General features: G+C 43.2%; 1 protein-coding gene across 1 annotated transcript in view; it reads left to right on the forward strand.

Moving 5' to 3' along the window:
• ITPA (inosine triphosphatase) overlaps positions 1-26,997 on the forward strand; it is a 79,756-nt gene that overhangs the window by 48,860 nt on the left and 3,899 nt on the right. Inside the window, exons 5-7 of the mRNA XM_078659204.1 lie at positions 7,094-7,125; positions 19,265-19,380; positions 24,224-24,300. Of these exons, the coding sequence (XP_078515330.1) occupies positions 7,094-7,125; positions 19,265-19,380; positions 24,224-24,300 (225 nt within the window). The remainder of the gene's footprint in view (positions 1-7,093; positions 7,126-19,264; positions 19,381-24,223; positions 24,301-26,997) is intronic.

A 26,997-nucleotide genomic window follows, 5' to 3' on the forward strand; every position in this document is an offset into this window, starting at 1 on the left:
ATTGATTGGTTAACTGACTTATTAAATGTATCTTAGTGAATACATATATTAGCGAGTAATGTTTAAATATTTAAATATCTGTATCTGTGTCTCACTTTGTGTATAAGTGGCTGCATGGGTTGGTGAGTAGCTACATGAGTGTGTATATAGGTTATTAGTTGTTTTTTTGAGTATCAGTATCAGTGTCTGTATGGTTCGGTGGGGGATATTACTTAGAGCACAGATGCATGAATGAGTGACTCACTATTTGTATGTATTTTGAAGACAGCATGTGTGCAAGACTGTATGGGTGGGTTAGTGAGTATGTGTTTTTATAATTGATTGTTTAAGAGAGTAAATATGTTTCCGTTTCTGTAGAAGTATGTGTAGTGTGTATATAGCAGTATAATCAAGTAAATGTTTTTTTGATAGTTTATTTGCATGTGTGAATTTGTGTGTGAGTAACTATATGGATGAGTATTAGTGTGTAACAGGATGTATAGGTGTATGAGTACATATGATGAGTAAGTACATGCATGAGTGACTATATAGAACTGTTGGTGAATGAGTGGATGTGTATGTAGATGTTGGAATTACCTAATAAGTTGTTATAATTGGTATTGGTTTCTCCTTTTTTAAGAAAATGTTAGTTTCTATTTTTGAATGTGTGTGTCAAAGGTTATTTTATGCTGATAGGAGGTCTGCCACTTTGTCACAAGGATGTTGTCATCAGTGATGTCATTTGAGATGTCATCAGTGATGTCATGAGTGATGTCACTGACCATGTCATGAGTGATGTAATATGTGACGTCATCAGCAGTGCATTGCACGCGCAAGTTATAGTGAGTCCAACTAACTATAACGTGGGAATTTCAATGGTTTTATGCGAGTAAAATTTCCACCTAACTATAACTGGTGTGAAACCTATGGTTTTTTCAGTGAATATATATATATATATATATATATATATATATATATATCCTGTTAGATCATGATGTAGCAGCATGGAGTGTGCTCCCCTAGGTACCTCAAAAGGCTGGAGCTGCCAACAAAATGTATTTGTTTCTTCAGAAAACGGTTTCGGTATAGAGTGAGGTGATCTTTTTAGAAAAGCAGAGCCGGGCCCACCCAAAGTCCATAACCTGACTCCACAAAAGCTTCTGAGACGCACATAAGAGACTTTTCCTGGTGATCACTCTCTTAAACAGTTTGCCATTAATGCCCTCTGCTGTTCCTGTCTCCATCTTTTTGCTGTTCCTGTCTCCATCTTTTGTCGTCCAGTCGCGCTTCGAGCATACCAGCGTACCTTTTTTTAAAATTTAAATTATCACTTCAACACCTTTTGCCGTACAATTTTGTTCTGGCCTTGCAATTTGTATTACTTGTAGGTCTGATGTAAATCAAGACCTTTAATTTTACAAAAAAAAATATGTATCTACTTGTAGGGGCTTCAGACAGGCCTCTCCATCTATTGGTCTGTTTTAGTGCCATGTATATTTTGCTTCTGCCCACCACACCATGCAACATGGAGCATTTGGTCAGCCCACATTCTGGCTGCACACTGCTTGCAGTCGCCCATCTTTGGCAATTGGCTTCCCTCCCTTTCAAAGAAGGCCACCCTGGCATCACGTGTGCATGCATGGGCTGCCATCTTTGTAAATGGGCTTCTAAACCATACAAAGATTTTTTTTATTTAAAAAAATTATAGATTTTTAATAAAAAATAAAAAAAAACATTGACTAAAACGCCAGTTAAACATCATAAATGGGACATATGGAAAATAAGGGAATGCTGTCAAATGCGTGGGAGTTCTGGATCAGTTATGCACCTGCTAGTGGCAGTGTCCTAACCTACAAACATGCAAGACAGAAATATAAGGCACAATTGATTCCATGTTTAGAACTAGCATCCGCAGTATATATTTCTACGATTAACAAATAAGGAAACCTTCCGACTGTGTTCAACATGAGGGAAAGAGCTGTATGTCTATGGCACTGTAATTCGCGAAGGTATTTCACTCTTTAGGGTAAACCAGAAGTCCAGATGTTAGACACTGGGTGGGTACATAATATATGGCCTCTTTTGGGGCTGAAAATGATCACCCTTTAGTGTGAACAGAAACGAGATACGTTTGCAGAATTCTGGGCGGGCAACGCTAGTCACATTAGCGTTAACAATACTTGTTGAGGGGCTTAAAACAGGCCCTACAATAGATAGGACCCCGTCTGTCTTGAAACATGGTATTTGTTTCAAAGCAAGCAATAGATGGTGTCCTTTAACCCCTTCCATGCTTGTGACGGAACCGTTCCGTCATCAGTCACGGCTGAGCTGTGCTGATGACGGAACGGTTCCGTCACGACCGCGCCCTGTTCTGGAATGTCCAGCACAGGGCGCGGCTACGGCGCCGCACGGAAGCGGTTAAAGCCCGTTATTGTTTATTTTTATCCCTATGCGTAGGGCTTTAAGTGGGCCAGGTCTCAAGGGGTCTTAGCACCGGCAGTTTTTGTGCGGGGGTCTCTATTGGGCTCTGTTTTGAGCCCTGGCACAGGCGGCCCGTTTTTTCCCGGACTGCAGTGACAGCAGTCCGGAAAAAAGTGCCAGGGCACAAAACATGCTGATAGAGACCCGTTTCGAGACAGCCGGCACATCGATGTGCGCTGCTCACACTGCTCACTTCTTACTAGTGGAAAAGTTAGGGCATGTCATGCCAGGTGAGCGTTGTGGGGGATGGGAAATCTTTTAACGAGTCATTTTCTTTCTGGTTGTTCCTTCTCTTTCTGAAACGTAATAGCAGCAACATTGTGGTAGTGTCACCAGGGCTTTAAGTGGAAGCTTTTTCAATATTATATGTAACAAGCCATAGTTGCAGCTTATTTATCTTATGCAACTTATAACCATTGACAAGACATGATGTTACTTGTTGTATCACATATCTGGATGCAATGGCAGAAACAGCAAAATACAAGTTGGCCGGCTCACTATGCTAAACACAGATTTTTAGGGCAAGTGTTTTAAAGCCACGACCCTAATTACACTGGCCTTTGAGAGACCCCCCAATTTTTTCATCCCACTGAAAGCCCTGCCTATGCATTATTTTATCTTCCTTGCTCTTTGCCGTATTGTTCTTATTTAAGGATTGTGGATCAAACAGCAAAGTGTGCTTTTCCGGGGAGGTGTGCACTCAATTTTAGCTCTTTTTCACCAGCAGATGGCAGTGTTCTCTTGTGCGTGCTTCTTTGTAAACTTTTCTGGTACTGTAGTTTGTTGCTAGGTTTGAAGTGAAGGAAACGTTTATTTAGGCATTAAAACACCTTTGCTTTACCATGGACTAAAAATATTGCCAGTTGGTGGATACGAGTGGAGCGGTGTATAACTGTATGCTTCTGAAAAAACTTGTACTAAACTGTTTTTTTCACCTTGGGCTTGTATTTTATACATGCACAACTGAAGCGCTTCAGCGTCCCACTTAGAGGTAGTAAGCGCTATATCAATCAATCAATCAGGGTTTTGTAGAGTGCACTACTCGCCCGTTAGGGTCTCAAGGCGCTGAGGGTGGGTGTGATCAGTGTCGTTGGGGTCATTTGAAGAGCCAGGTCTTGAGGTCTTTCTTGAATTGGTGCAGTGTCGGGCTTCGCCAGAGGTGAAGGGAGGTCATTCCAGGTCTTGTCTGCAAGGTAGGAGGAAGACTTTCCACCTGTTGTGGTCCTGTGGAAGCGTGGGACGGTGGCTAGGGAGAGGTCAGCTGAGCGGATGCTGCAATACAATAGGAGTGAAAGAAGAGTTGACATTTCACTTTCGGCCATTGCACCCCTCCTCAGCATTGTCCGCTGTGATTCTAGATTAGAAAGTTCTCTCTGCACAATGCAAAGCTTTGCCTATATTTCAATTTCTTCCATTGGAGTTGAGCTAAATTGTTTTGCAATTACCCTGCTCCCAAGAGACTCAGCCGCAATCTCACACCTACTCAATTTCCACAATGTACTGCTTTCCTTGAAGTAGATAGTGTTAATCTGAGACAAGTTCACATTCCACTCAGTGGTACATGATCCTAGCCCAAGACAGCTTTCATCTTTTTATCCATTGTATTGGTTCATACCCACTAAATATTTTAAAAAGAATACCCCCCCCTGTGTCTGAGATAGTTGCCTCCAGGAGTGACTATGGCAGTTTACTCTGCCTAGTGGGTCCCAGATATGTGTCAAATAGGCTGCAGATTGGTCAGAATGTCTAAGCCAATTTAGCCACTGGCAAATTCGGTCCTGTGCCCGCTGTGATAAACTTGTATTTACTTTCATTCACATGCACGGGCTATCTTTGGTATACGTGCCCTTTTTTTTTTTTTTTTTAAGCTGATGCTGCCAGTTTACCGTCAGCCTGAATTGTTCTTAATAATGAAGCAATACAATATTTCCAACAAAAAGTGTCCATCTGCAAAAAGTCTTTGCTCTCAAGAATAGTGAACTTTGAGGGTTCATCTCCTGCAAAAAATAGCATTCTCTGCGTTACCTCCCTCCTGTTAGGGCAGCATCCTCGTGCGCTGTGGATGAAGTCTAACCTTTTGTTAAATAGAAAGTGCCTCCAAACAGTTTATTTGAAGTTGTTTGGTCCAGCAGTTTGTTGTTTGTCAACACCAGGACCCCTTTTATGAGAAAGGGATTTGTACAAATCTACCGAAATTAATATTTCAAAAAGTAGTTTGTATCTCGCACGTTCCTAAGAAAAAAAATCAAAATTTGAATCCTCTAAAACGTATATGGGTCAGAAAATTTGATTTTACAATGCTGTTTCCCTGAACCTGACTTGGAAGTGCATGTAGTGCCTTGCCAATACGCCTGTATATAGATGTGTAACGTCTGACCTTTAATATTTACTCTCCATAGCCTGCATTCTTTCTTCAATTCAAAATTAACTTAGTGTTGAAGGTTCCACAATTTATATATGGCATTGGTAACCTTGTGCTCTTAGTCATGTAGCTGGTGGCTTTATGGAACTGAGTTTAAAGTTGTGTGCTACAGTGTTCTTTCTTAAGTGCTCACCCACCTCTGGAGGTTTCATGGCGATGAGCTGATGCAAAGGAGTCTGGTCATCTCATCTACCCAGTGAGATGCTAATTAAATAATCAAGTTTGTATAGACTTGTGAAAAAAAAGAAAGGGCTTGATGTATCAAATAGTTTTATTCATTATGTGTATATGGGAAAATGTGTTAGTGCATGTGGGCCTCTGTGCTCTTAAATGCAGGTGGAGAGAGTTTCAAAGAGTTGACGTGAATACAGAAAAAATTATGCCTTCCCAACTTTAGGCTTCGAAACCTCAGTAGTACCAGCACTTCTAGTTCCGATGGACACTATCCCCATACCGCCACATATCTTCTGATCTGCTTCTTCAGAAATAAAGGCTCCTGCTCAGGAGCACACTGATGCACCAAAAAAGGTTTTAAATTAAATGCTGGCATCAATAGACAGCCTGTGAATAGTGTGCAGCAGCTATATGACAGAACTTGGAGGCCTCTAAGGCAATTCTTGCTGGAGCTTTCTGAATATATTAGATGTTTGTAATGAGAACCTTGGGCGGGGCCATGTACACAGCATTACTGCAATCCAGTGTGAACCAGTAATTGCTAAGACGGCTATTATCAGCTCTCTATATTAAGCAGTGTGATGCTGTCATTGCGTTAAACTAGACCCTCATTGAGGTCAAAATCAAATTTCACTGATAGAGTTTATTATGATCTCTGCCATAACTGGGCATGAACCGATATCGGCTCATTAGGTCAGAAGTTGCTCTGTCCACCCTTAATCGCCTCTGTCTTGTATAAGTTGAGCATCTGCCATGGAACCCTCAACAGCTCCCTGACATCTCTCATGGATTGGTGTAGGCGAGTTCCAAGAACATCTATCTGAGCCAAACGAAGCATTATGTGGGTATTGGCCACATACATTTAAAAAAAAAAAAAGGCCTTAAAAACAGAAGAGCCACGGTTCAAAATAGATATCTAGCTGATTGGCCAACAGTGAGGTGCCAATGTTGGAATTTAGGATGTGAAGTAAATGGTGGATGACCGTTTGTTTGAGACCCATGAGACGGATTGATCTCAGTCATCAAAAAGCCAGTCCGCGAAAGCCACCTTCTTGCAGTCTACCCTGGATTATGACTTGATCAGCTGTGTCAAACACTATTTAATTAACAGAGCGGGATTGAGGTGCCAACATTGCTACCAGTTGGGGTGTTTTTCTTTGAGTTTCATTGCAATGCATGCACACAGTTAAACTGTTTTTAAAAAGGTTCAGCCAATGTGTATGGCTCCACCGGTGAGTACTAGACCTGGTTGACTTTAGTGTCTGGAACAAGAAACGTGCTGTTTTCATATATAATTAAACACATAGCTGCAGTGTAGGGCAACTAACGAAATACAGCTGTCCTTATTCACAATGGTATTAAATTATCCACATTTGGCTATTTAATTAGAATTCTAAGTAAAGTCTCCAAGTTGCTGGACATATTTGCAACTACTGCCCTACTTCTAATGATGCAGGAGTATCTATGTGCCCTTGAGCAAAGTGTTACTTTCACAGATCTGACTACTCTGGACCCTTGCATCTTGCAATCCGCTAGTATGAAGAGCGTTTATAGAGTTGGTGGTAGGGATATCTGCCTTAGATGAACTTTAATGAACACCATTGGCTCCTACTGTCGAGTAGAATATATTGGTGAAGTATGCGCAGTCTAATGCTAACAACTTTCAATGAAATATTGTAATAAATGACGTAAAAAATAAAATCTTTATAGGAACTCTCCCAAAAAAGTGTTTCATAAACAAAGCAGTACGTAAGGTGCGTAACACCTCATGCTCGGCTGTTCATCTTTAGGAGCTTGGTGAGGTTTTAAATGTGCTTGGTGGCGAGAGTGGATTTGGTAATCTATTTAATCCTCTTTGATGGTGGAAACACGATTGTCTCGGTCTGTTTCTGCAGTATTGTCCAGCATCCATTTCAGTTTGCAAAAAAGAATATTTGTTGTGAACATAGAAGAAAAATATTCTTCCTATTGATAACATTCAAAAGTAATTATTCATGTTGTTGTATGCTTACAAAATATCCTGTTCATTTCTTTCAGAAAATGGTTCCTAGAAAAGCTGAAGCCAGAAGGTAAGCCCTGCTTTTCAACACATTGGTTTTTACATCAATGTTCCTCGTCTTTAGTTTGTTTCAAACGATGACTCTCTTCCTGTAAATAGTTGTCCCCCACCCTCTGATCAATTAGGAGTGGGGAGATGGGGCTGTGATCCATAACCAAGTGGCTAGCACAAGTAGAATTTAGAACGCCGCTTTCAATGCAGAAGACCTAACTGGGATAAAAAGGCACTGGAAACCCAGAACCTGAGGTCAAAATGGAGGATGGATCCCTAAAGTTGAGCAAAAAGAGACCATAATTACAAATGCAATAGAATAGAAGAGACAAGTTTGCATCTGAGAGAATGGCCTAGAAGAACGTCTAGAAACATGAGATTCAAGTAGCGTCTAGGTTGCAGTAGGCCAAATATTACACCGTTCGTTTGCTATCCAGAGATGACAAATTTGTGATCTGGATTCCAGACCGTGGAGCAGAGTTATGGTTTAGAATCTGAAACTGGGGACAAGACTGCATTTGCCATCCAGAGATTGTGGCACAGACACATTTGTAAATCAGAGTTTGTTGCAGATCTAGTATGCTGTCCATATTTCGAGGCCAGAGATGGGACAGGGACCAACAGCCCAACGGCAGATCTGCCCTCTGGGCCCTGAGACTAGTCAGTCAGTCAAATTACTTTTATTCGATAAGTTAATATCATAAAAAGACACAATACAATTATACAAAAGATTATTTACACAGCATACACCATAGACAACAATAATTTTCTTTAAAAGTTTTGAGGCATAAATATTTCATAAAAACAGAATAAAAACTGCAATAGACTCTATTATCTTTCTTATCTTCATTGGTGCCGTAATATGGACAAAAATAAAATTCCTCCTAAACCAGGTTAACTAAGGTGGGTGACGTACTGATACTCCTATTCCTAATTCGTACAGCGGCTACTAAAAAGCTCGCAACAGAAAATATTATACGATGAGTATTTAGTAGTTGAAGATACAGAAGGGCTGGCCTAACCTGTGTAAACCCAGCCTCCCTCAGAATAGGCAGCAAGAACTTCTTCCTAATATCACTATAATGATCGCAGAACATAAGGAAATGTAAAGTGTCCTGCGTCGAGAAGTCATCACATCTACAAGGGCTGGCCTTATCTGGGGTGCACCAGTTGTAAAAGCAACCTAGCAAAGAATCAAATTAAAACGAAATCTGGTTAAAAGGTGCCGATGATAGGGGCAGTTCACTATAGTGAGATAGAGTTCAGGTCCAGGAGAGCTAACTAAAACATAGTTCGCTCTAACAGTTGGTTTCCTAATTTCTGCCTCCTCTCTCCCCAGGGATAACCAGTTCATCATAACGTTTTTTGTCTGTAAGACGTCCATTCTTGTTATAGTCTCTGGGGAAAGAAAAAGCTCGGGACGCCCTATTTTTTCAAAGCTAGATTTAATATAAGTGAGCCAGGGAATCTTGCTGACGTTATCCAGCAGGAGACAATCTTTAAGTATAGTATGATTCAGGGAGATTTCTTGGTTAAGCCAAGTCTTCAGCCAGCATGTTAGTGGAGCTGTTTTTATTAAATCAGTTACATATCCAACCCCCAACTCAGTATGGATCGAATAAGTCGGGGTTGACTGGGGAACTGTTAAGACTGATCTCAAGAATTTGTTTTCGATCACCTGAATTCTGTCTTGGGGGGTATATCCCCATATCGAACAGCCATATGTGGCAACCGCAAGACATTTTGCTTTGTATACCTTTATTATTGCCAATACTGGTCTAGCCCCCAGCTTTTTTACAAAACCCAGAAGAGCTGAGGTCGTTCTAGCAAATGCAATACTTCTGCTGTTACATTGCGGGGCCCAGCTCCCTCTTTCATCAAATAGTACCCCCAAGTAGGGAAACGTGGGCACCCTGTCAATTACCTCAGCACCACAAATAAAGGTTTTGGCTCTGTTTTTCCTGGAGCACTTCCCTGCTAGCATAACGTGGGACTTTTTTGTGTTTATTTTTAAGTCCAGGGTCTCCTTGAAGCTCCCAAAGGCGTCTAACAGCCTTTGGAGACCTACCACCGTACGAGCCAGAAGAACGGCGTCATCAGCGTACAGGAGAACTGGTATACCAGATCTCCTATACGGGGTACGTCCTTTGACGCTGCCCCTAAAGCTGGCTCTAGAGCATTGATATACAAAGTGAAAAGAATGCACCCTTGTCTGACCCCCCTTTCTGAGCTAAAATGACTAGTGCAGCGCCCTTCATTGGTAACCCTCACTGAGGCTAAAAGACCAGAATGAAGGTCAGCTAGAAAATATACTAGAGACGGATCAATGCCCATGTTCAAATAAAATCTGCCACAGCTTTGACCCGTTTACCAGGTCAAAGGCAGAGGAGAGGTCTATAAACCCCATATACAATGACCCCTCCTTAGCTTTGGTATACTTATCAATTAAGAGTTGGAGATTGAGGCATTGATCAAGTGTGCTCCTTTTTGCTCTAAATCCATATTGTGCATTAGACAGGACCCCTCTGTCTTCCAGCCACTCCGTCAATTTATGTAAGATGACACGACACAAGATTTTTACGGAGGAATCTATCAAGGAGATAGGCCTATAACAGGAGGGGTCCTGCCTATCCCCCTTTTTAAAGACCGGGACAATTATGGATTTGAACCAGGAGGCCGGGAGACTATTTGGGCCCAGGACATTAAACACATTTGTCAACATTTTTGACCAAAATTTTGGGGCCGCCTTGAACAGATCAGCAGGGACCCCATCAGGGCCAGGGGCCATGTTCTTTGTCATCTCCCCTAGCGCCCTTTCGACTTCAGTGACCTCAAATACCACCAAGGGAACTACGTTCTCGGGTAGAATAGGATCCATGTCATTCTCCTTATCTGGCAGACTATATATTTTCTCAAAGTGATCTATCCAATCATCATCTGGTATATTGCAGTCGAGGGATGAGTTCACTTCATTAGAGAACAAGGGTTGATTTATGGTCGCCCAAAATTTCCCACTGTCTCTCAAAACCTCAGGTGAAGAAAGTTTAGACCACGCTTCCTCTTTTTATTCCAATTTTCTGGTTTGTATTGCTTTTTTATAAGCTGTCCTTAGACTTACTATAAGCCCGCTATCTTTAGGGCTAGCCATCAGAGCTTTAAGGAGGGCGGCATGTGCCTTAGTACAGCTGTTGTTAAACCACCTTTTTCCAGCGTGCGTATTCTGAGTCCTCCCAATCTGTAAACTTTGATTTATTTGGGTACAGATGGTATCAAAGGCAGCAATCATCTGAGGGCCCTGCGTCTTATTGATTAGGCATATATCAACCTCCACTTCAGACTTAGATAAGACTTCCTGCAGGAAGGTTTCTGGGACTACTTTGGCCCACTTTAATCTTCTACCCTGGTCTGTCACGGTCATATCCTTCCCTCCCTTATGTGACGCGTACTTAAAGCCCAAGAGGTCCCCTGTCACCATCTCCAGTGTCACAGGGTTTTGGTCGCTAAAGACGGAGACCACAGTCTTGTACCTTAAAACCCTAGATAAAATAAAAGATGTTAAAAAAATATAATCAATAATTGTACCTGCCTCTTTCCCCTTAAACGTTGGGGCCCTATGGCCACCCTGACTCATAGAGATGGCCAAAAGATGTTCCAATTCCTCACCCTGCTTAGAGTGCTCAAAATGAATCGGGACAGAGTATAAAGGCCCCTCATAACCCGTATTTGCACAGAGTTGATCACAGGGATGAGTATTGAAGTCCCCCATCAGTATAATCTCAAAAGTATTTGAATTTAGACTATATGTAGACAACATTTTTTCTAATAAAGCTAAATTATTATATTCATTGTCATTAGAATTATAAAAATTAATAAATAGTGTTTTATAGGTGTCAGATACTGTCAGTTCCACTATTAGACAATTATGACAGCCTGAATCAAGTTGTGTTAGTAAGCCCTTCAGCTCTAGGGTAAACAAACTAATTAAACCCCCCTTGGCTCTGCCCATCTTACTGCGTTTTGCCGGGATACAAAAGTGGCTATAGCCATCCAGGGAAAAACTGTTTAGAGGGTCCCAAGTCTCTTGAAGAGCTATTATATCAAACGACAAATGATGCGTCTGGGTAACTAGAACCCAAAAAAATCCCCTATATAATGTGGCCCATTGCAGCAGAGAATTTCCAATCATTGTGGTTCCACAAGATTAAACATTTGGCTTCATTCTTAAAATATACACAACTACTTAGTTTCCAAATGAAATACCACATACCGTCCAGTGCCTGGAGCACTTTCCTACAGTGGTGGTCGGTAATCATTGTATAACGTACACCAACTTTCTCTCAAAGCTGCATTGGCAGTGAATCCATCTGTAATGAAGGCCATGTGTTGAAGCATGGGGAGCATTTTATAGTTTAGCAGTATGGATTACAATCTCATAAATGGCGCAATGCCTCTTTGCAGTTAATTGGACATCGAATTCCCGGGGAGACTTTTGTCTTGGAGAAGGTTGCCAGAACGCTGTTCTCTGCCCTCCTTTGCTAGCTTCCTGGACCCTATGTCTCGTCACATAGTTTTTTAAAATTATTAATCTTGGAAGTAACCTAGCACTAGTGACTATGGGGTCAGAGCATTAAACTCACTCTTGAATAACTGAGGTTGTAAATAATCCTGCACAACTCAAAGAAGCCTTGCCACAAGTAAACTTGGAATCAGCCAAAATGAGCATGTCCATAACAGTGAAGTCCAATTCGTTCTTGCTCCCGAGCGTTATCTTCAAAGACAGAAATGCAAATTTGGCAATAGGTCCTCCTGTAATGCTTCTCTACTTTGAGAAGAGCCTCCTTGCAAGTCTGCCTCTGATCTCCCACCTTGCAGGTCTTAAGTGGTCTAACTGTCAATCATATGACAGTTTTGGGGGGGAAGGGAGGTGAGCTCCAAAGCAGTCCTCTTTCCGGTCCCAAATTGTGCAGTCTCTGGAGCCTTGATGATAGACTCAAGAACTTTCTGAGTAACAGTTTTGCGATACGTTGTTGCTAACCAATGTCAAAAATAAATCAAAGTCTTTGTAATCCTTCATCCTATACAAATAAAGAAATTTGGGGGGGGGGGAAACTGAAGATTATTGCTTAAGTCACTGTCAGTGGGCAATTATAAAATCGAAACTTTCCAATGTACTTTCCTGACTGAAAGGTTGATTTATAAAGCTGGACAGAATTTGTGTCTGACACTGTGGTGAAAGAAATTATGTTGCAATGTGAGTTTACTGTCACTGCAGCAGAGGTTTCTCCACCAAAGTGGCTTCCGTTGCCATAAGAGGAGCAATTTTGGGAGGGGAACCCTCTGACAGAAGTCAAGGATGGATTAGTATGTGGCCAAGAGGGATTACTAGTGATGAGATTATTTCAAGCAGTCCCCTACCACATTTCTGTTGGTGTTGTCAATTAATCAATCAGAAGTTTATATAACGTGGATACTCACTTGAGGGTCTCAAGGGGCGGGGGGCTGATGATCTGTCTGGGCATGGGAATTCAGTCGAAGAGCCAGATCTTGAGGTTCTTCCTGAATTGGGTAATCGGGGATTGCCTGAGGTGGAGGGGTAGGGTGTTCCAGGTCTTGGTGATGAGGTAGGAGAAGGATCCATCTCCGGTTCTGGTCTTGGAAGGTGTCTGGCGGGTACGTGGATTGCAAGGCAGTGGTTCAGATATGCTGGTCCAACGTCATGGAAAGCTTTGTAGGTATATGTGAAAGCTTGAAGATGATTCTCTTGTTGAGTGGCAGCCAGTGGAGTTGTCGGAGGTGTTGTGTTATGTGGCTGTAGCGGGGGATGTCGAGGACCAGTCCAGCTGCAGCGTTTTGGGCGTTCTGTAGTTCTTGTTCTTGGAGATAAGAACAAAGTACACTCTTAGATGCTGACAACGTCTTATTCTCTGGGATTAGTGAAATTTAAAACCCATATTTAACATTTTGGGAATAACCCCCCAACTGGCAGGACTAAAAATTAACTGTTTCAAACGTAATTTATGAACTTGATACTAACACTGGGAAATTAGAGTAGGGCTATCCCAATTTAGATATTTGTTGGTACGGTAGTGACCTAACGATAAAGAACTATGTGTGTCAAATAATTCAAACTATCAAACAGTGACACACCCGTCGTCACTGGCCAGGTGCCCTAGGATATAGCAATATCATGTGTGCTTATTACTGAGACCTGGTATTGTACATAATTGTATGTATTCAGTGCTGTTCATAAGGCATTAATAGCCATCTTTTCTATTTTTATACTATCTGCATTGGTCCCATAGGATACAAACAGCACATACTAGATGTATCATATCACATAATCCGATACAGCCAAGATTACCTGCTTTAGCCAGCTATTAAAGATGTAACAATAGTACTCAGTGCTGTGAGACCGCATACACATTCAAACGTTCAACTGAACATGTTAGGTAGAACATCTTGGATACATCCATCACAGTGCATTTGCCATATAGCTGGCTTCCCACCATGATATGCCACACCTCGGCCTCTAATAGAACACATTAGATGGAGCTCATAACGTACATCTAACAGGACCCAAACACCACGGCTATTGTTGATGGAGCAGAGTCATGCACCCAAAATCCAATGAATAAGACATTGAGATCTAATGAGAATGTGACCAATACACAGTACTTACCTGTAAGACATCATTACCTGCTAAATCAGGGTCGGTGATGGTAACCATGTGAAAAGTCATCAGACTGGTAAAATTGCTTTGAGGCCAAACAAAGGGAAAAAATGTATACTATTCAAATGCCCATCACATCACTAAAAAAATGGCTCTTTTGCCAAGGGTAGTTTTTTTCTTTTAGTCCAGTGAGGAGCACCTGCAGAGCATATCACCAGGGGCTTCTAGTGTAAAGGATCCAGCAGAATGGAAAAGAAAAACGACAGCAACACCACCACCCTTCTGGACAACCTGGCCAATCTCGGACTCAAACAACTTGTTGACACCCCCACCCACCTTGCCGGACACACGCTCGACCCTATCTTCACCTCCAGCAAACACATCTCCTTCGATCACACCACAGCTCCCCATTGGACGGACCACAGATGCGTTCACTTCAGCTACAAAAAGACCACAACCCACAACCTATTCCTCGAAGAAACTGGAACAAAATCACCACCGACCAACTCTTCACTTCACTTAACCAAAACCCTCCTGCCATATCATCGGACCCAAACCATGCTGCCACCAAACTCACACAATGGATCACCCACAGCGCTGACGAATTAGCACCCTTGAAAAACCACCAAATCAAACATGGTAACAATAAGGTCCCCTGGTTCAACGATGACCTTAAGAAATCCAAGAAGTTATGTCGTACTCTCTAGAAAACCTGGAGAAAAAACCCAACCACTGACAACCTCACCACCCTCAAGGACGCCACCCGCAAACACCACCAATTGATCCGATCCACCAAGAAATCAACATTCAAGGATCGACTCTACAACGCCCACAACAACAAGGAACTATTTAACATCGTCAAAGAATTTACCAACCCCACCGCCGGCACCAATGACATCATTCCCTCCCAAGACCTCTGCGACTCTTTATCCTTTTTCTTCCACAACAAAATCGCCGACATACATAACCGCTTTGAAAACCAATCTGAAGAACAGCCCACTCCACCCACCTCCGAACCAAAACAGCACTCTCACAACCTTTGCGCCTGGTACCCAATCACTACTGATGACACCATCCGCCTGATGAACTCCATTCACTCAGGCTCACCGACCGACCCATGTCCCCACCACATCTTCAACAAAGCAGACTCCATCAACGCACCCCATCTCCGCGATTTCATCAACTGTTCCTTCAACTCTGCTACCTTCCCGGAAAGCTGGAAACATGCCGAACTCAGCGCCCTTCTGAAGAAACCCACAGCAGACCCCTCCGAACTCAAGAACTACCGCTCCATCTCACTCCTCCCATTCCCTGCCAAAGTCATTGAGAAAGCCGTCAATAGCCAGCTCGCCGCCTTCCTTGAATCCAAAAAATCCCTCGACCCCTCACAGTCTGGCTTCCGAGCCAAACACAGCACCAAAACCGCCCTCATCGCAGCTACAGACGACATCCAGACGCTACTGGACAATGGAGAAACTGTCGCCCTTATCCTACTCGACCTCTCCGCCGCCTTCGACACAGTCTGTCATAGCACCCTCATACAACGCCTCAGCAACGTCGGAATACAAGGAAAAGCATTGGACTGGATCATCTCGTTCCTCGCCGGAAGAACCCAGAGAGTCCGCCTCCCCCCATTCAAATCAGAGGCCACCGAAGTCATCTGCGGCATACCACAAGGATCATCACTCAGTCCCACCCTCTTCAACGTTTACATGAGTCCCCTCGCATCCATTGCGCGACAACACAACCTCCACATCAACTCCTTCGCAGACGACACCCAGCTGATCCTCTCCCTCACCAAAGACCCTAACACCGCCAAAACCAATCTACACGAAGGAATGAAAGAAGTAGCCGAATGGATGAAGAACAGCCGTATAAAACTAAACTCGGACAAAACGAAAGTCCTCATCTTAGGATCATCCCCCTCATCCTGGGACGACTCATGGTGGCCACCGGCCCTGGGTACAGCACCCATACCTACAGATCACGCACGTAACCGTGGCTTCATCCTGGACTCCTCCCTCTCAATGACCAGTCAAGTCCACGCCGTCTCATCTTCATGCTTCAACATCCTACGTATGCTCAAAAAATCTTCAGTTGGATCCCCACCGAAACAAGAAAGACAGTCACCCAAGCTCTGGTCACTAGCCGACTGGATTATGGAAATACCCTTTACGCCGGAACCACAGCCAAATTACAGAAAAAACTCCAACGCATCCAAAACGCCTCAGCCAGACTCATACTGGACATCCCCCGTCAAGCTCATATTTCCGGTCACCTGAAAGACCTCCACTGGCTCCCCGTCAACAAAAGAATAACGTTCCGTCTCCTCACCCACGCACACAAGGCCCTCTACGACCTAGGACCCGAATGCCTCAACACAAGACTGTCCTTCTACACACCCACCCGCCAACTACGATCATCCAATCAAGCCCTCGCCGCAATTCCGCGCATCCACAGATCCACCATGGGAGGAAGATCCTTCTCCTACTTAGCAGCCAAAACCTGGAATTCTCTCCCCACCCACCTCCGCCTCACACAGAACCACCTCTCCTTCAGAAAGCAGCTAAAAACCTGGCTTTTCGATAAATAATGCACCCACCCTCCCTCAAGCGCCTTGAGACCCTCTGGGCGAGTAGTGCGCTATACAAATTCTGGAACTTGAACTTGAACAATGGTAACAGGACTTCTGAGATGGTGTTGCTGAGTTCATTCATATGGGCGTGGCTGGGAATGGTGTTGCCTTTTTTGTCCCATGTCCAGTCTGTGACAGAGGGGTACGAGTGAAGAGGGGGCAGGACTAGTGTTCAGTGATAAGCTAGAACAATGTGCGATTAGTGACGACAAATGGTGAGTGAAGAGGACCAATTATTAATGAGGATAAGTTGGGAGAAAACATTGCCAGAAAGAGACTTCGTGTTAAAGTAAAACCATCCACTGCCGAAGTCCTCAGAAACAGATTCCCGGCTCCTAGTCTCTTTCTTAGATGATAACGCTTCACTCATCCGCATTCTTGATCCTCCCTGAAGAGCATCTTGTGTGCTTCCGCTTGACTCATAAATGGAAACACCACTCCCAACCTGACAGCCCTGTCCTGGCTGTCTCTGAAGGTCTGCATCATATTCAAGAATGTATGTGTTATCCACAGGCAGTAACAAACTAGGCACCACCCTGTGTGACCAGAAAACCTCTCCATCTAATGACGTTAGCATAGCAGTGAAAGCAAAGACATCGTTGTAACAGAAATCGCAGGACGGAACAACTAATGGCTAAGTCATCAGTACTCGCCATTTAGACCTATTGGCTTTGCCAAGGCTGTTTGCCAATGCCGCTTTTGGTCAATGCTGTACATCGCCCAAAAGAAAGCTAAAAAAAGGAAAAGAAATGGCACTATGATGCAGCTACTCCTGGTGGTTGCTTTCATTTCATGCATGTGTGCATGCATGATGATGTATGCATGCGCCTATGAAATGACGCTATGTGAAACAAAAACCTCTAATGGAGGTAAAAAATTACCTCATGGGATAAAAGAACAGCTTTTTAATTGCAACTACCAAGGAATAACTCCTGTGTATATAATCCGTAATCATCAATTCACCGTACATTTATAGTGCGATGTGTAGCATTATCACACATAGGCATTAGAAATCTGGTTTTATTCATAATCACAAAGTTATTATAGTATAAATTCACATCAGGACATTGTACAAAAATGTTCATCTTAAAGGTAAGTCCTTACACCACACCATATAAAATGATGTGGATGGCATTTTTTTTCTTAGTGATCCACAACTGCAGACACCACTTGGATTGATAAATAAGATGAAACTTGACTTTCAAGAAACCACTTTTTGTAAGGTGGATCATTCAGGCAGGAAATGGCAGCTACTAGGCGCCCCCAAAAAAAGAAACTTAGAGGACCACAGGGATGACGGTGTAGCGAAGGAGCAACCGGAAGTAGCAACTGGGGTTGGGCCGGGGAGCAATGGAGGGACTTGGGGCTGGTCTCCTAAGGGAAGGAATTAAAACATTTTATAACGAAAAGCCTGGTTGGTGGAGGGAAGTGGGTGGAAAGCAATGGACAAGCATGGGAGGCTGGGAAGAAAGACCAACCCAGATTGTGGGGTGTGGATGGGGGGGTGTGACACAGCAGGCATGTGGAGGGAGCTAGAAAACGTGCACTCATACAGTGCTGACACAAAAGCCGTTTCCTAAATGTGAGCAGTGGAAGAATACAAGTTGTCTAATAAAAGGTTGGCAAAGAGGTAATGCTCAGTGGGAGGGACAAACTCTAAGAAAAGCCAGCCAAGCCATTGATTAAGGAGCAATGATTTGAGTGACAATAACTCCTGCCAATAGTAAGCAAGGGCTGGGATCTAAGACTACTGTAAGGAGCTAGTATGATCCACAAGGGGTTTTGGTCTACAGACAGCTAAAATCTCTGGTAGGTGAGAACTCAAAAATAAATTAATAAAGGCTAGTTAAGTTGAGGTTTGCATCCATGATCCAGAATAACACACACTGATCATGCTTGTTCATACATGTTTTAAAGCGGATAACAACTTGTCTCTTCAAGGAGCATCTCATTTGTCATTGCTAAAGAACCTCAGACCTTCCCCTGCTACCAGAACTGAACTATGTAGAGGACTTTATGTTCCCAGCAACCCCAGTGATACTTACACAATCATGAATCCTTCCAAACACAACTGTGTGCAGCGTGCAGTTGGGTTTCAGTTATGGAGAAGTGAGAAGGATGGGCTGGTAAGGCACATAAGCAAGAGTTAGGAAAACAAAAAGTTATGAATAAGGAGAGTCTGTGATAAGTTATGAGGACGTAAGAAGTTCTGGACTAATGAGTGAGAGCCAATGACAAGACCACCACTGAGGACAGGTGATCAGCGAGGAGGACGAGTAAGGTGCAAGACTAATAAAGCAGCAGACCAGAGATGAGTGAAGAGAACAAATACTAAGTGATGAGTGTGGTGTATGAGTACAGGTGGTGAGAAATAGCACACATTATGCACAGGAGTTAGGCTGATCAGTGATGTTGATTTATTGGCACTTTCTTTTCATGTTGCAATTTGAATCATGCTTGTTCTCCGGTGATCATGGTGTCTGCAGAAGTTGAACCAGTGTCTATCCCACTCTAGATCTACACTTATAGAATTCCCTTGGAAATAGTTGGAGGGCACTGTCTGGCCATTCTATTCAGTGGAAGAAAAAGTAGTGCGCTTTCACTGGTGGAGCCTAGAGAGTCTGCAGAGATGAAACTAGCCGAAGTCCATCTGGGCAGATGGAGCAAGGCCTTGCCTGTTTGCACACGAGAGCTCATGACTGGTGAAACTGTGTGTGCTCAGAGACACTGGTGAGCCTCAGGTCTCTGCTTTATCAATTTGGGGTTGGTTCTGTTTTACTGTGCCACTGATGCTGCATGCTTGGATAAGCTTTCTTTTCAACCACAAATTCCTAAACCCTGCCCTCTTAACAGGTCTGTACAAGCTGCTAGCGGGATTTGAAGATAAATCAGCATATGCACTATGCACTTTTGCATACAGCAGCGGACAGATGGAGGACCCTGTTCAGCTGTTCAGAGGTAAAACTCTGGTATGTATGAACAGCATGTCCTTTTCATTAAAACTTAGTTTTGTCTACCATTAATACACCGTGTATTACACCATGTATATGTTTTAATAGTACGTAGAGCTTTAGGAAGCCGGTTGGCTCTAAATACTATTTCAGTCCACTTTATTGTTCATTTCTCAACCCCAACCTCCCGCAAAGACCACAGGCAATGTTCCCTTCCTTTCTTTTCAGCATTAAAACTCCATATAATATCTCTAGCACACCTGGTCCCTAGAAAGCAATCCCCCTTTTGATCTCCGACTAAGGCTCCCACTCTGGCCAACTATCACATCTGTCGAGACCTGCAAGCCTTACAATTTCAGTACTGCGACCCTGTGCTTCTCCACACACAGTACTTCGGTCACTTGCCAGCTTTGATCTGCAGTGCATTCCAGCTCTAAAACCCCTTTTGCATCCCGCCCAGTTACCATAAGACTGATCAGGCTGCACGATTGAGCGTCGTTGTTGTATGGCAAGACATCCTATTTGAGACATGTCGCCTGTGTTAGAATGTCAGTCTCAGAGTTGCAATCAACTGAGCAGGCTCATATGGTCATGGCGAACTGCACACATCCAGCAACCCCAAAACATATATAAGATGTCTCAAAATGTAGTTATTCTTCAAGGTTCTTTTTGGGTAATAAAATTAGGGACTTCTGTGATTTGTATTGCAATTGTATTTATATAGCGCTTACTACCCCTGACAAGGTGTCAAAGCGCTTTTCGGCGAGTAGCATGCTACTCTGGAACCCAAAAGGATTAGTGGTGGATTCGTATAGGGAACTATGAGTATAATATTTATAGAGGGAGGTACAAGTTAATTTAAGTGGAGGACATGTGAGTTTGTTAGTTGAATTGGATAGAGTAATGTAAGGATAGAAGAGGGAAGAAAACCAGCAATTGTAATTGAGAGATCATAGTAGTAAGTTGAGATCTGGGTGAGTAAAGGAGATATGGTTGATGGAAGAGCCTGTAGAAAGGGATTAGGGAGAAAGTGAAATGTGATCTCTTCAGAGCCAATTACAACGCAGTAAAAACTGGAGGTAAATATCTGACCTTCCAGGCGACCACTGTCCAAGAGGTCAGATTAATAACAAAAACTCACTCCTAAATCAAAACTACAAGTTTGGTTTAAAAAGACACACCTTTGGGCTACTCATCTGCACGGACGCAGGTTGATCAGAAAAGGGGAATCTGTACTGTTCAAGCAATGTGTTGAAAAGAGCAAATAGGAGAGCAAATTAGCTTATTGTGGAGGTAGCAGTTGGCTCTTTAAAGTTGATATTTGGTGTCTTATTGCAGCGTGTGCATGATCGTACAATAGTTACACCAGATGGAGGCAATTTGTTTTTGTTTGGCATGAGAAAACCTCTCACAAGTCCCTTGCGCCTGTCCTCCACTATGTGCTGAATCCACTAAAGTGACCCCTTCTGCTGCAAATGCGGGTGAACCATAGTTGTATTGGGTCATCTTGTCTAGCAATGGTTGAGGATGTTTTCTGACATCACAGGTCACTGCCGTCCAGACCTAGAATCCCCTTCTCTGCTGGGATATGGATAGTGTTCTGAGCAGGTTTGGTCTGACTCAGGAAGAAGGGACTTTTGGGACAGCTGCTATTGCAGGATTCTTAAGGCCATATCCAAACATTTTATGTGTAAGGTGGTGGCCGTCATCTTTAACCTTGGAGGGCCACTGAGCAGAAAGAAAGGGAAAACTACTTTATAAGCTCGTACCAGGAATAAAGTTGTGTTTGCTAACCGTTGTATCAATGTTTTGATTGTATGATGCACACAGATAAAATATTTTTTCACTATATTTGAACACACTAGACGTCCTGTGGGGCAGTTACTTGTTCACCTGAGAATAGATTTATCTATATGGGTCCCAGGTCCTAACCCTGCAGCAGCGCCCGCCCCCTACTTCTTCAATGGTTTATCCTGGTCTGCAGCCTGGAAACACTAACCAAATATAGAACCCCTTCCTGCTATAATACTGAAGTACATGCATCACGGTACTGAGACCAGACACTTCTTAATGGCCAGCTGACCTCTTTGTTGCTCACAGCTCTGTCAGTGTATCTCACTCACGATGCGAAGGCTGCCCAGCTATCCTACAGATCAGTTTCTATTTAAGTCTGCCTCAGTCCATCGCAACCCCTATTCCTCCCTGAAGACTCATTATTTTAGGACTGTGCTCAAACTGAGGGAAATAAATACTCTGATAAAAAAAAAGCCAGTAAATCAAACTTTATAAACTGTGTATTTGAATTCCTTTAGTTTTTCAGAATGAGAAACAGATGGCCGCAGGATTGGCACTGACAAAATATTACTCAAAGCAAATGACTCCTGCAGAGTGGCTAGGAATGTGTAGTCCCCCGGCCAGAAGAGTAAATACAGCAAATCACGGCGAGGGAAGTGCCCCATCAAGGGGAACCAGTAGGGATTAATGGGGCTTGGCAGAAGCCCAAGATGATGTGTAAATAAAGTGGTAAGATGGATAAGAAGCCTCCGGAACCTTGAAAACCTGCACAAAGTTCTGATTCCAAGCTGGCAGCGTTAACCTTGCTGGAGGGACTAAAGAGGTAATATGAATTGACATCCTGTCAATTTGCTTATCTTGGGTAGGGGGCTGATCCACAGCTATAGGGCCCCACAAAACCTGAGATGGTAGGATATGGATGACACGTACGTCCCTTCCACTGCAGGCTTTCCTTAACCAATGGAAGGCAAGTAACAGGGACACCAAAGTCAAGAAAAAAATATTGTGTGTGTGAAACTGAACTAAGACGTATGGTACCTTGGAAACATTTTCTTATCCACCTCGTTCCAGTTTGTTAATCTGAATAATTCTACCACAGTCCGTGATATATTCAAATGAAAGGGTCTGTTCCTTTTGGAGTAGATTCCGATAAGGCCCCAAGTTTCTCTAATCATCAATTCACAATAAACCAATACACGAAGAGCTATCTCCCAAAGATTAACAGTGACTAATACTGCTCTCGCCCCAGTTAACGCAGGTAAAAGACATAAGTGTTAATCCTACTTGTGCTAGGACTGAAGGGTTGCAAGTGAACGGCTTTCATATTGTGATTGTTGTAGTCCTCTTTTTCTACCACTGTGAAACCTGGTTCCTGTGGCCCTCAGATTATAGGGCTGAATTTGTGAGAGGAGCTGTTGACCACTCTTGTCCTGGGGCCACAATATGAATACCCAAACCCGATGATTACCAGGGAACTCTACTTTGGAACTTGGTTCTCTTATCATAGTGAGCAAAAGCAGTTCAAGGCTTATTTAAGGAGAGGATGAGTCTCATACACTTAAGAGAACAGTATAAGACTAAGTGACAGTTGTAAATCTAAGTAAGGTCACCCCTTTAGTGCTTTACTTTGTCGAAAGAAAAGTACTGTAGCTCACATGAAACAAATCACTGTATATGCAATAAGGAAGAACAAAGGAAACAAGAATGCTGTAGGGCATTCCTAGCCAGAGATCTGACCCTAAATGTTATTATAGCGACTATGTGCCGAGAACTGCTTTTTCAGTGAACATTAGGTTCTGTAGGAGCGTTCACAAGCACTGGACTAATCCTTAAAGATTGCCTTACATTTACTTATATGTAAACAGCTCAACAGCATGCTAGTGAGCATGCTTTATCACAGTAGGCACTACCCCTCCTCCCAGGGTGTACTGCTCAGACAGTAGCAGACTTCTCATTCTCATAGAGATGCTTCTTCTGCCTCCTTTCCCCTATTCCCCTTCCATCTCAAATGTTCAATTTTCTCTCTTGGCCATGTCTCTTCTTTCCTTTTAACCGTTGTGCCTTCTTTCCTTGTCCCATTTTCATTCTGCATTTCGCTTCTTGGTCTCCTTCTACTTTCTTCAATTTCTTTCTCCCTCTGTTTCCTTTCTCTTCCCCTTCCCTCCCCTGTCCATTCTGTTTTTCCCTGTTTACCTGCCTCTGTCCTCAACACCACGTATTCCATCTGCCTCCCCATGGCTCAAACGTTGTCCTTCATTACTTTGGCATCCTGAATACTCTATTGGTGCATGCTGGTGGTACGCAAGACCACTATATTCAGTGTCCTGTATACTTAAACTTGTTTGAAATTTTACTGAGGATTTTGCATTCCCTGTTCGCTTACCTGGTGATGCGACCCATTATGACAATTGAGAAAAGCAAGGGATCCCTCAACAATATTTTTGTTTGAAAATTGCATAATGTTTGCTTATATAATTCATCGCTTTTACTATTCAGTTTTGTGTCCATGTTATCCAGTATTTCTTTTCTTTCCTGTCATCCCCCTTTGTTATTTTGAATTCGGTGTTAAATGAAATGTCATGTTCGAGGCGTATACGTGAGAAGGTGCCTAATTATAACATTATATTTATTGTTATCCAAAATACATTTTAACAGTATCTCAGGTAACTTTTGTTTACAAGGATATACCTAACACAGCAAAGATGCAGGATACGAGCTTTGAACTTCTGCCTAGTTTGAGGAGAAAATGCCTGATTCAAGGACGAAATGTTACTTCGGAACACATTTTCTGCTCAAACCAGTCTCCTGTGAGCAAATATCACGTAAAATTCATTTTGTGCAAAATGTTGAAAATTTTGCATATTACGCATAACATGAAAATGAGGTATTTCATAAGATCATGCCAGCATGATCAACCTTTTTGTAGACTTTGTAATGCCTCTTTTGTGAAATGTGAAAAGCACAAACTCTATTTAAACCACTTAGTGGTGTGACAGCACAACGACAACTGATCATGCATTCCTTTTTCTCTTTCTATTACCTCCACACCCACTGGCCATATTTGTAGGGGCAGATTGTGGAGCCGCGTGGCCCACGGGACTTCGGCTGGGATCCCTGCTTCCAGCCCGATGGTTTTGACGAGACGTAAGTCTTTGTTTTTGGCCTTCTGCTTCTTGAGAGATCAAAAGGTGTGCGCCAAAATAATAATTTACTTGACACACAATAGTTTTCCATATGGTGGGAGCGCCTGCTATGTTTATTCATTTAGCAGTATTTGGGGTATTTTAGCCTGAGTCGTGCCAGAGTCCTGCCCGTCTGCGCCCGTCCGCGCCAGACCGGGCCTGACTGGGCTTAGGGACTCTGACTGACAGCTATGCCTTTATCAGCATTTCAGACTGTATCTACGACATCATATACGGGTGAGTTTTTACGATCACTATGCCCTCCTTCATACTCATCTTGTTCCCGTTGCACCTTACCGATGCATAACTTTCAATGTGGAGGTTGTAAATTTCGAACTTGTAAAATGTCTACTTGTAAGGCTATGAAACCGGTTCATACACGTGGTCGTAGAAGGACTAAGACACTTCCCACTAAACACTCTACCCTCCAGTTCTGGTCCATCAACTGCCGGTCCCTACCTAAACATAAATCAAATATTTTTGATTTTTTGGCTTCTGAGGAGCCTGATGCCTTGTTTCTAACGGAAACTTGGCTTCATGGTAGTTCCGGCCCAGATATCGCGTGTGCTGTCCCTAATAACTATGTTATACTGAGACTGGACAGAGAATCTGGAAATGGAGGAGGCATTGCAATAATCTTCAAGTCTTGCTATTTTTGCAAACTTGAAGCTTTCCCTCTTCCTGGTTGTGAGGCTGCGCTTTTTAAACTGGCGATCAACCCTCAATTTACTTTATCTGGCCTCTTAATTTACCGTCCTCCCGGTAACGCCCATACCTGGATATCCGTGCTCACCAACTCTATAGCTCCTCTATTGCTTAAAGCCTCAAACTTCACTATTCTTGGCGATTTAAATCTACATCTTGATGACACCTTGTGCGCCAATAGTAAGAGTTTCTTAAGTGATTTAGAGGTTCTGAGCCTGAGGTTGTGTGATTCAGGCCCCACCCATTCTGCAGGGCATCAATTGGATCCAATCCTTTCCAATCTTTCCTTTGATTGCTCACAGAATGCTCGTCCCTTGGATTGGACTGACCACTTTGCAGTCCATTTCGCCCTATCTGATATCAAACTGCCTATCTTGAATAGACAGGGTAAGGGCGAATTAGTCAATAGATGGGGTAAATTGGATATCTTCAAATTTAACCAGTGTCTTTTTGATACTCGCCCCCTGAATGACGAAGCTCTTCTTAAAGACTTGAACTTGGCAGTTACATCCTGGCTTACGAACGCTGTAAACATTGTGCTTCCATCTACTCCGAGACTTTCTAAACTCCATCGATGTCCGGCCCCTTGGTTCTCGCCTGATTTAAAGGCCTTGAGAACTAATTGTAAAGCCTTGGAAAGAAAATGGAGGCGCACCTATTCTGCTTCTCGAAAGATAGTCTATAAAGAAGCATTGAAGGGATATCACTCGAGGTGTAAAGAGGCAAGAGCTACGTACACGTCAAAGATAGTGTCGCAAGCTCAGAATTGCCCTCGCACTCTATTTACAGTGGTAAAAAAATTGACCGGCGCTGATGCTCTACCGACCCCTCCTGTCTTGGAAGAAGGCCAATGTAACTCCATTGCGGAATTTTTTATCACCAAAGTTGAGCGAATCAACAACTCTATGAGTGCTTCCAATATAGCAACTCAGTCTCAACTGGGATGCGTGACTACGATAGCACCCCTATCCCCAAGGGTAATGATTACTAACTGGCTCTTATTTGATGACGACTCGTTCCTTACCTGCTTGAACAGTGTAAGGTCTGGTTCACCGCGTGACCCGGTGCCTGCAAAAATTTTAAAGTTGCTCGATCTGGAATGTCGGCGCCCCCTTATGAGACTCCTGAATGCCTCCTTGAGTGAGTCTTGTGTGCCACAGGACTGGAAGCATGCGATGGTGGTCCCGCTTCTGAAAAAGACTGGTGCGGATACATCAAATCTGTCCAATTTCAGACCTATCTCCTTGTTGCCTATCTTCTCAAAGATACTGGAGAGGCATGTTAATACGCAGCTTACTCTTTTCATTGAAAATCAGGGCTTCTTACATCCGTCTCAGTCCGGTTTCCGGGCTCACTATTCTACTGAGACTGCTCTACTAGGGGTGACGGAGAGACTACGGCACGGTGTCGATCGCGGTGAAACTTCTGCTCTCATCCTGTTGGACTTGAGCGCAGCGTTCGATACCGTGTCTCATTCCATCTTATTAAACTCTCTCCGCTCCCTTGGAATAGCTGGCCCTGCACTTGCTTGGTTTGCCTCCTTTTTAAGTGAGCGCACGTTCCAAATTTTTCCCCAGAAAGCTGCATCTACGATTTGTCCATCGGCGTATGTTGTCCCTCAGGGGTCTATTCTCAGCCCGCTGCTATTTAATATAGGAAGCCGGGCTGACTATTTTTTCATACGCCGATGATACGCAAATCGTTTTTTCCCCTCTCCAGCATTGAAGATAATAATGTGTCTGGTCTGAAAACTGGTCTGTCACTTGTGGCTGAGTGGATGCAGAAGCATCTCCTCAAGCTTAACGGTGACAAAACCGAGATCATCATCTTAGGGAAGCAGAAGGACCTTTGGGGCCCACAACATTGGCCCAGCACTATGGGCCCTACTCCTCTACCAGTCCAGGCGGTACGTAACCTGGGTTTTCTTATAGACGACAAACTGTCTATGAGGCAA

Source organism: Lissotriton helveticus, chromosome 1_1 (assembly GCF_964261635.1).
Source record: "Lissotriton helveticus chromosome 1_1, aLisHel1.1, whole genome shotgun sequence".
Classification (NCBI taxonomy): domain Eukaryota; kingdom Metazoa; phylum Chordata; class Amphibia; order Caudata; family Salamandridae; genus Lissotriton; species Lissotriton helveticus.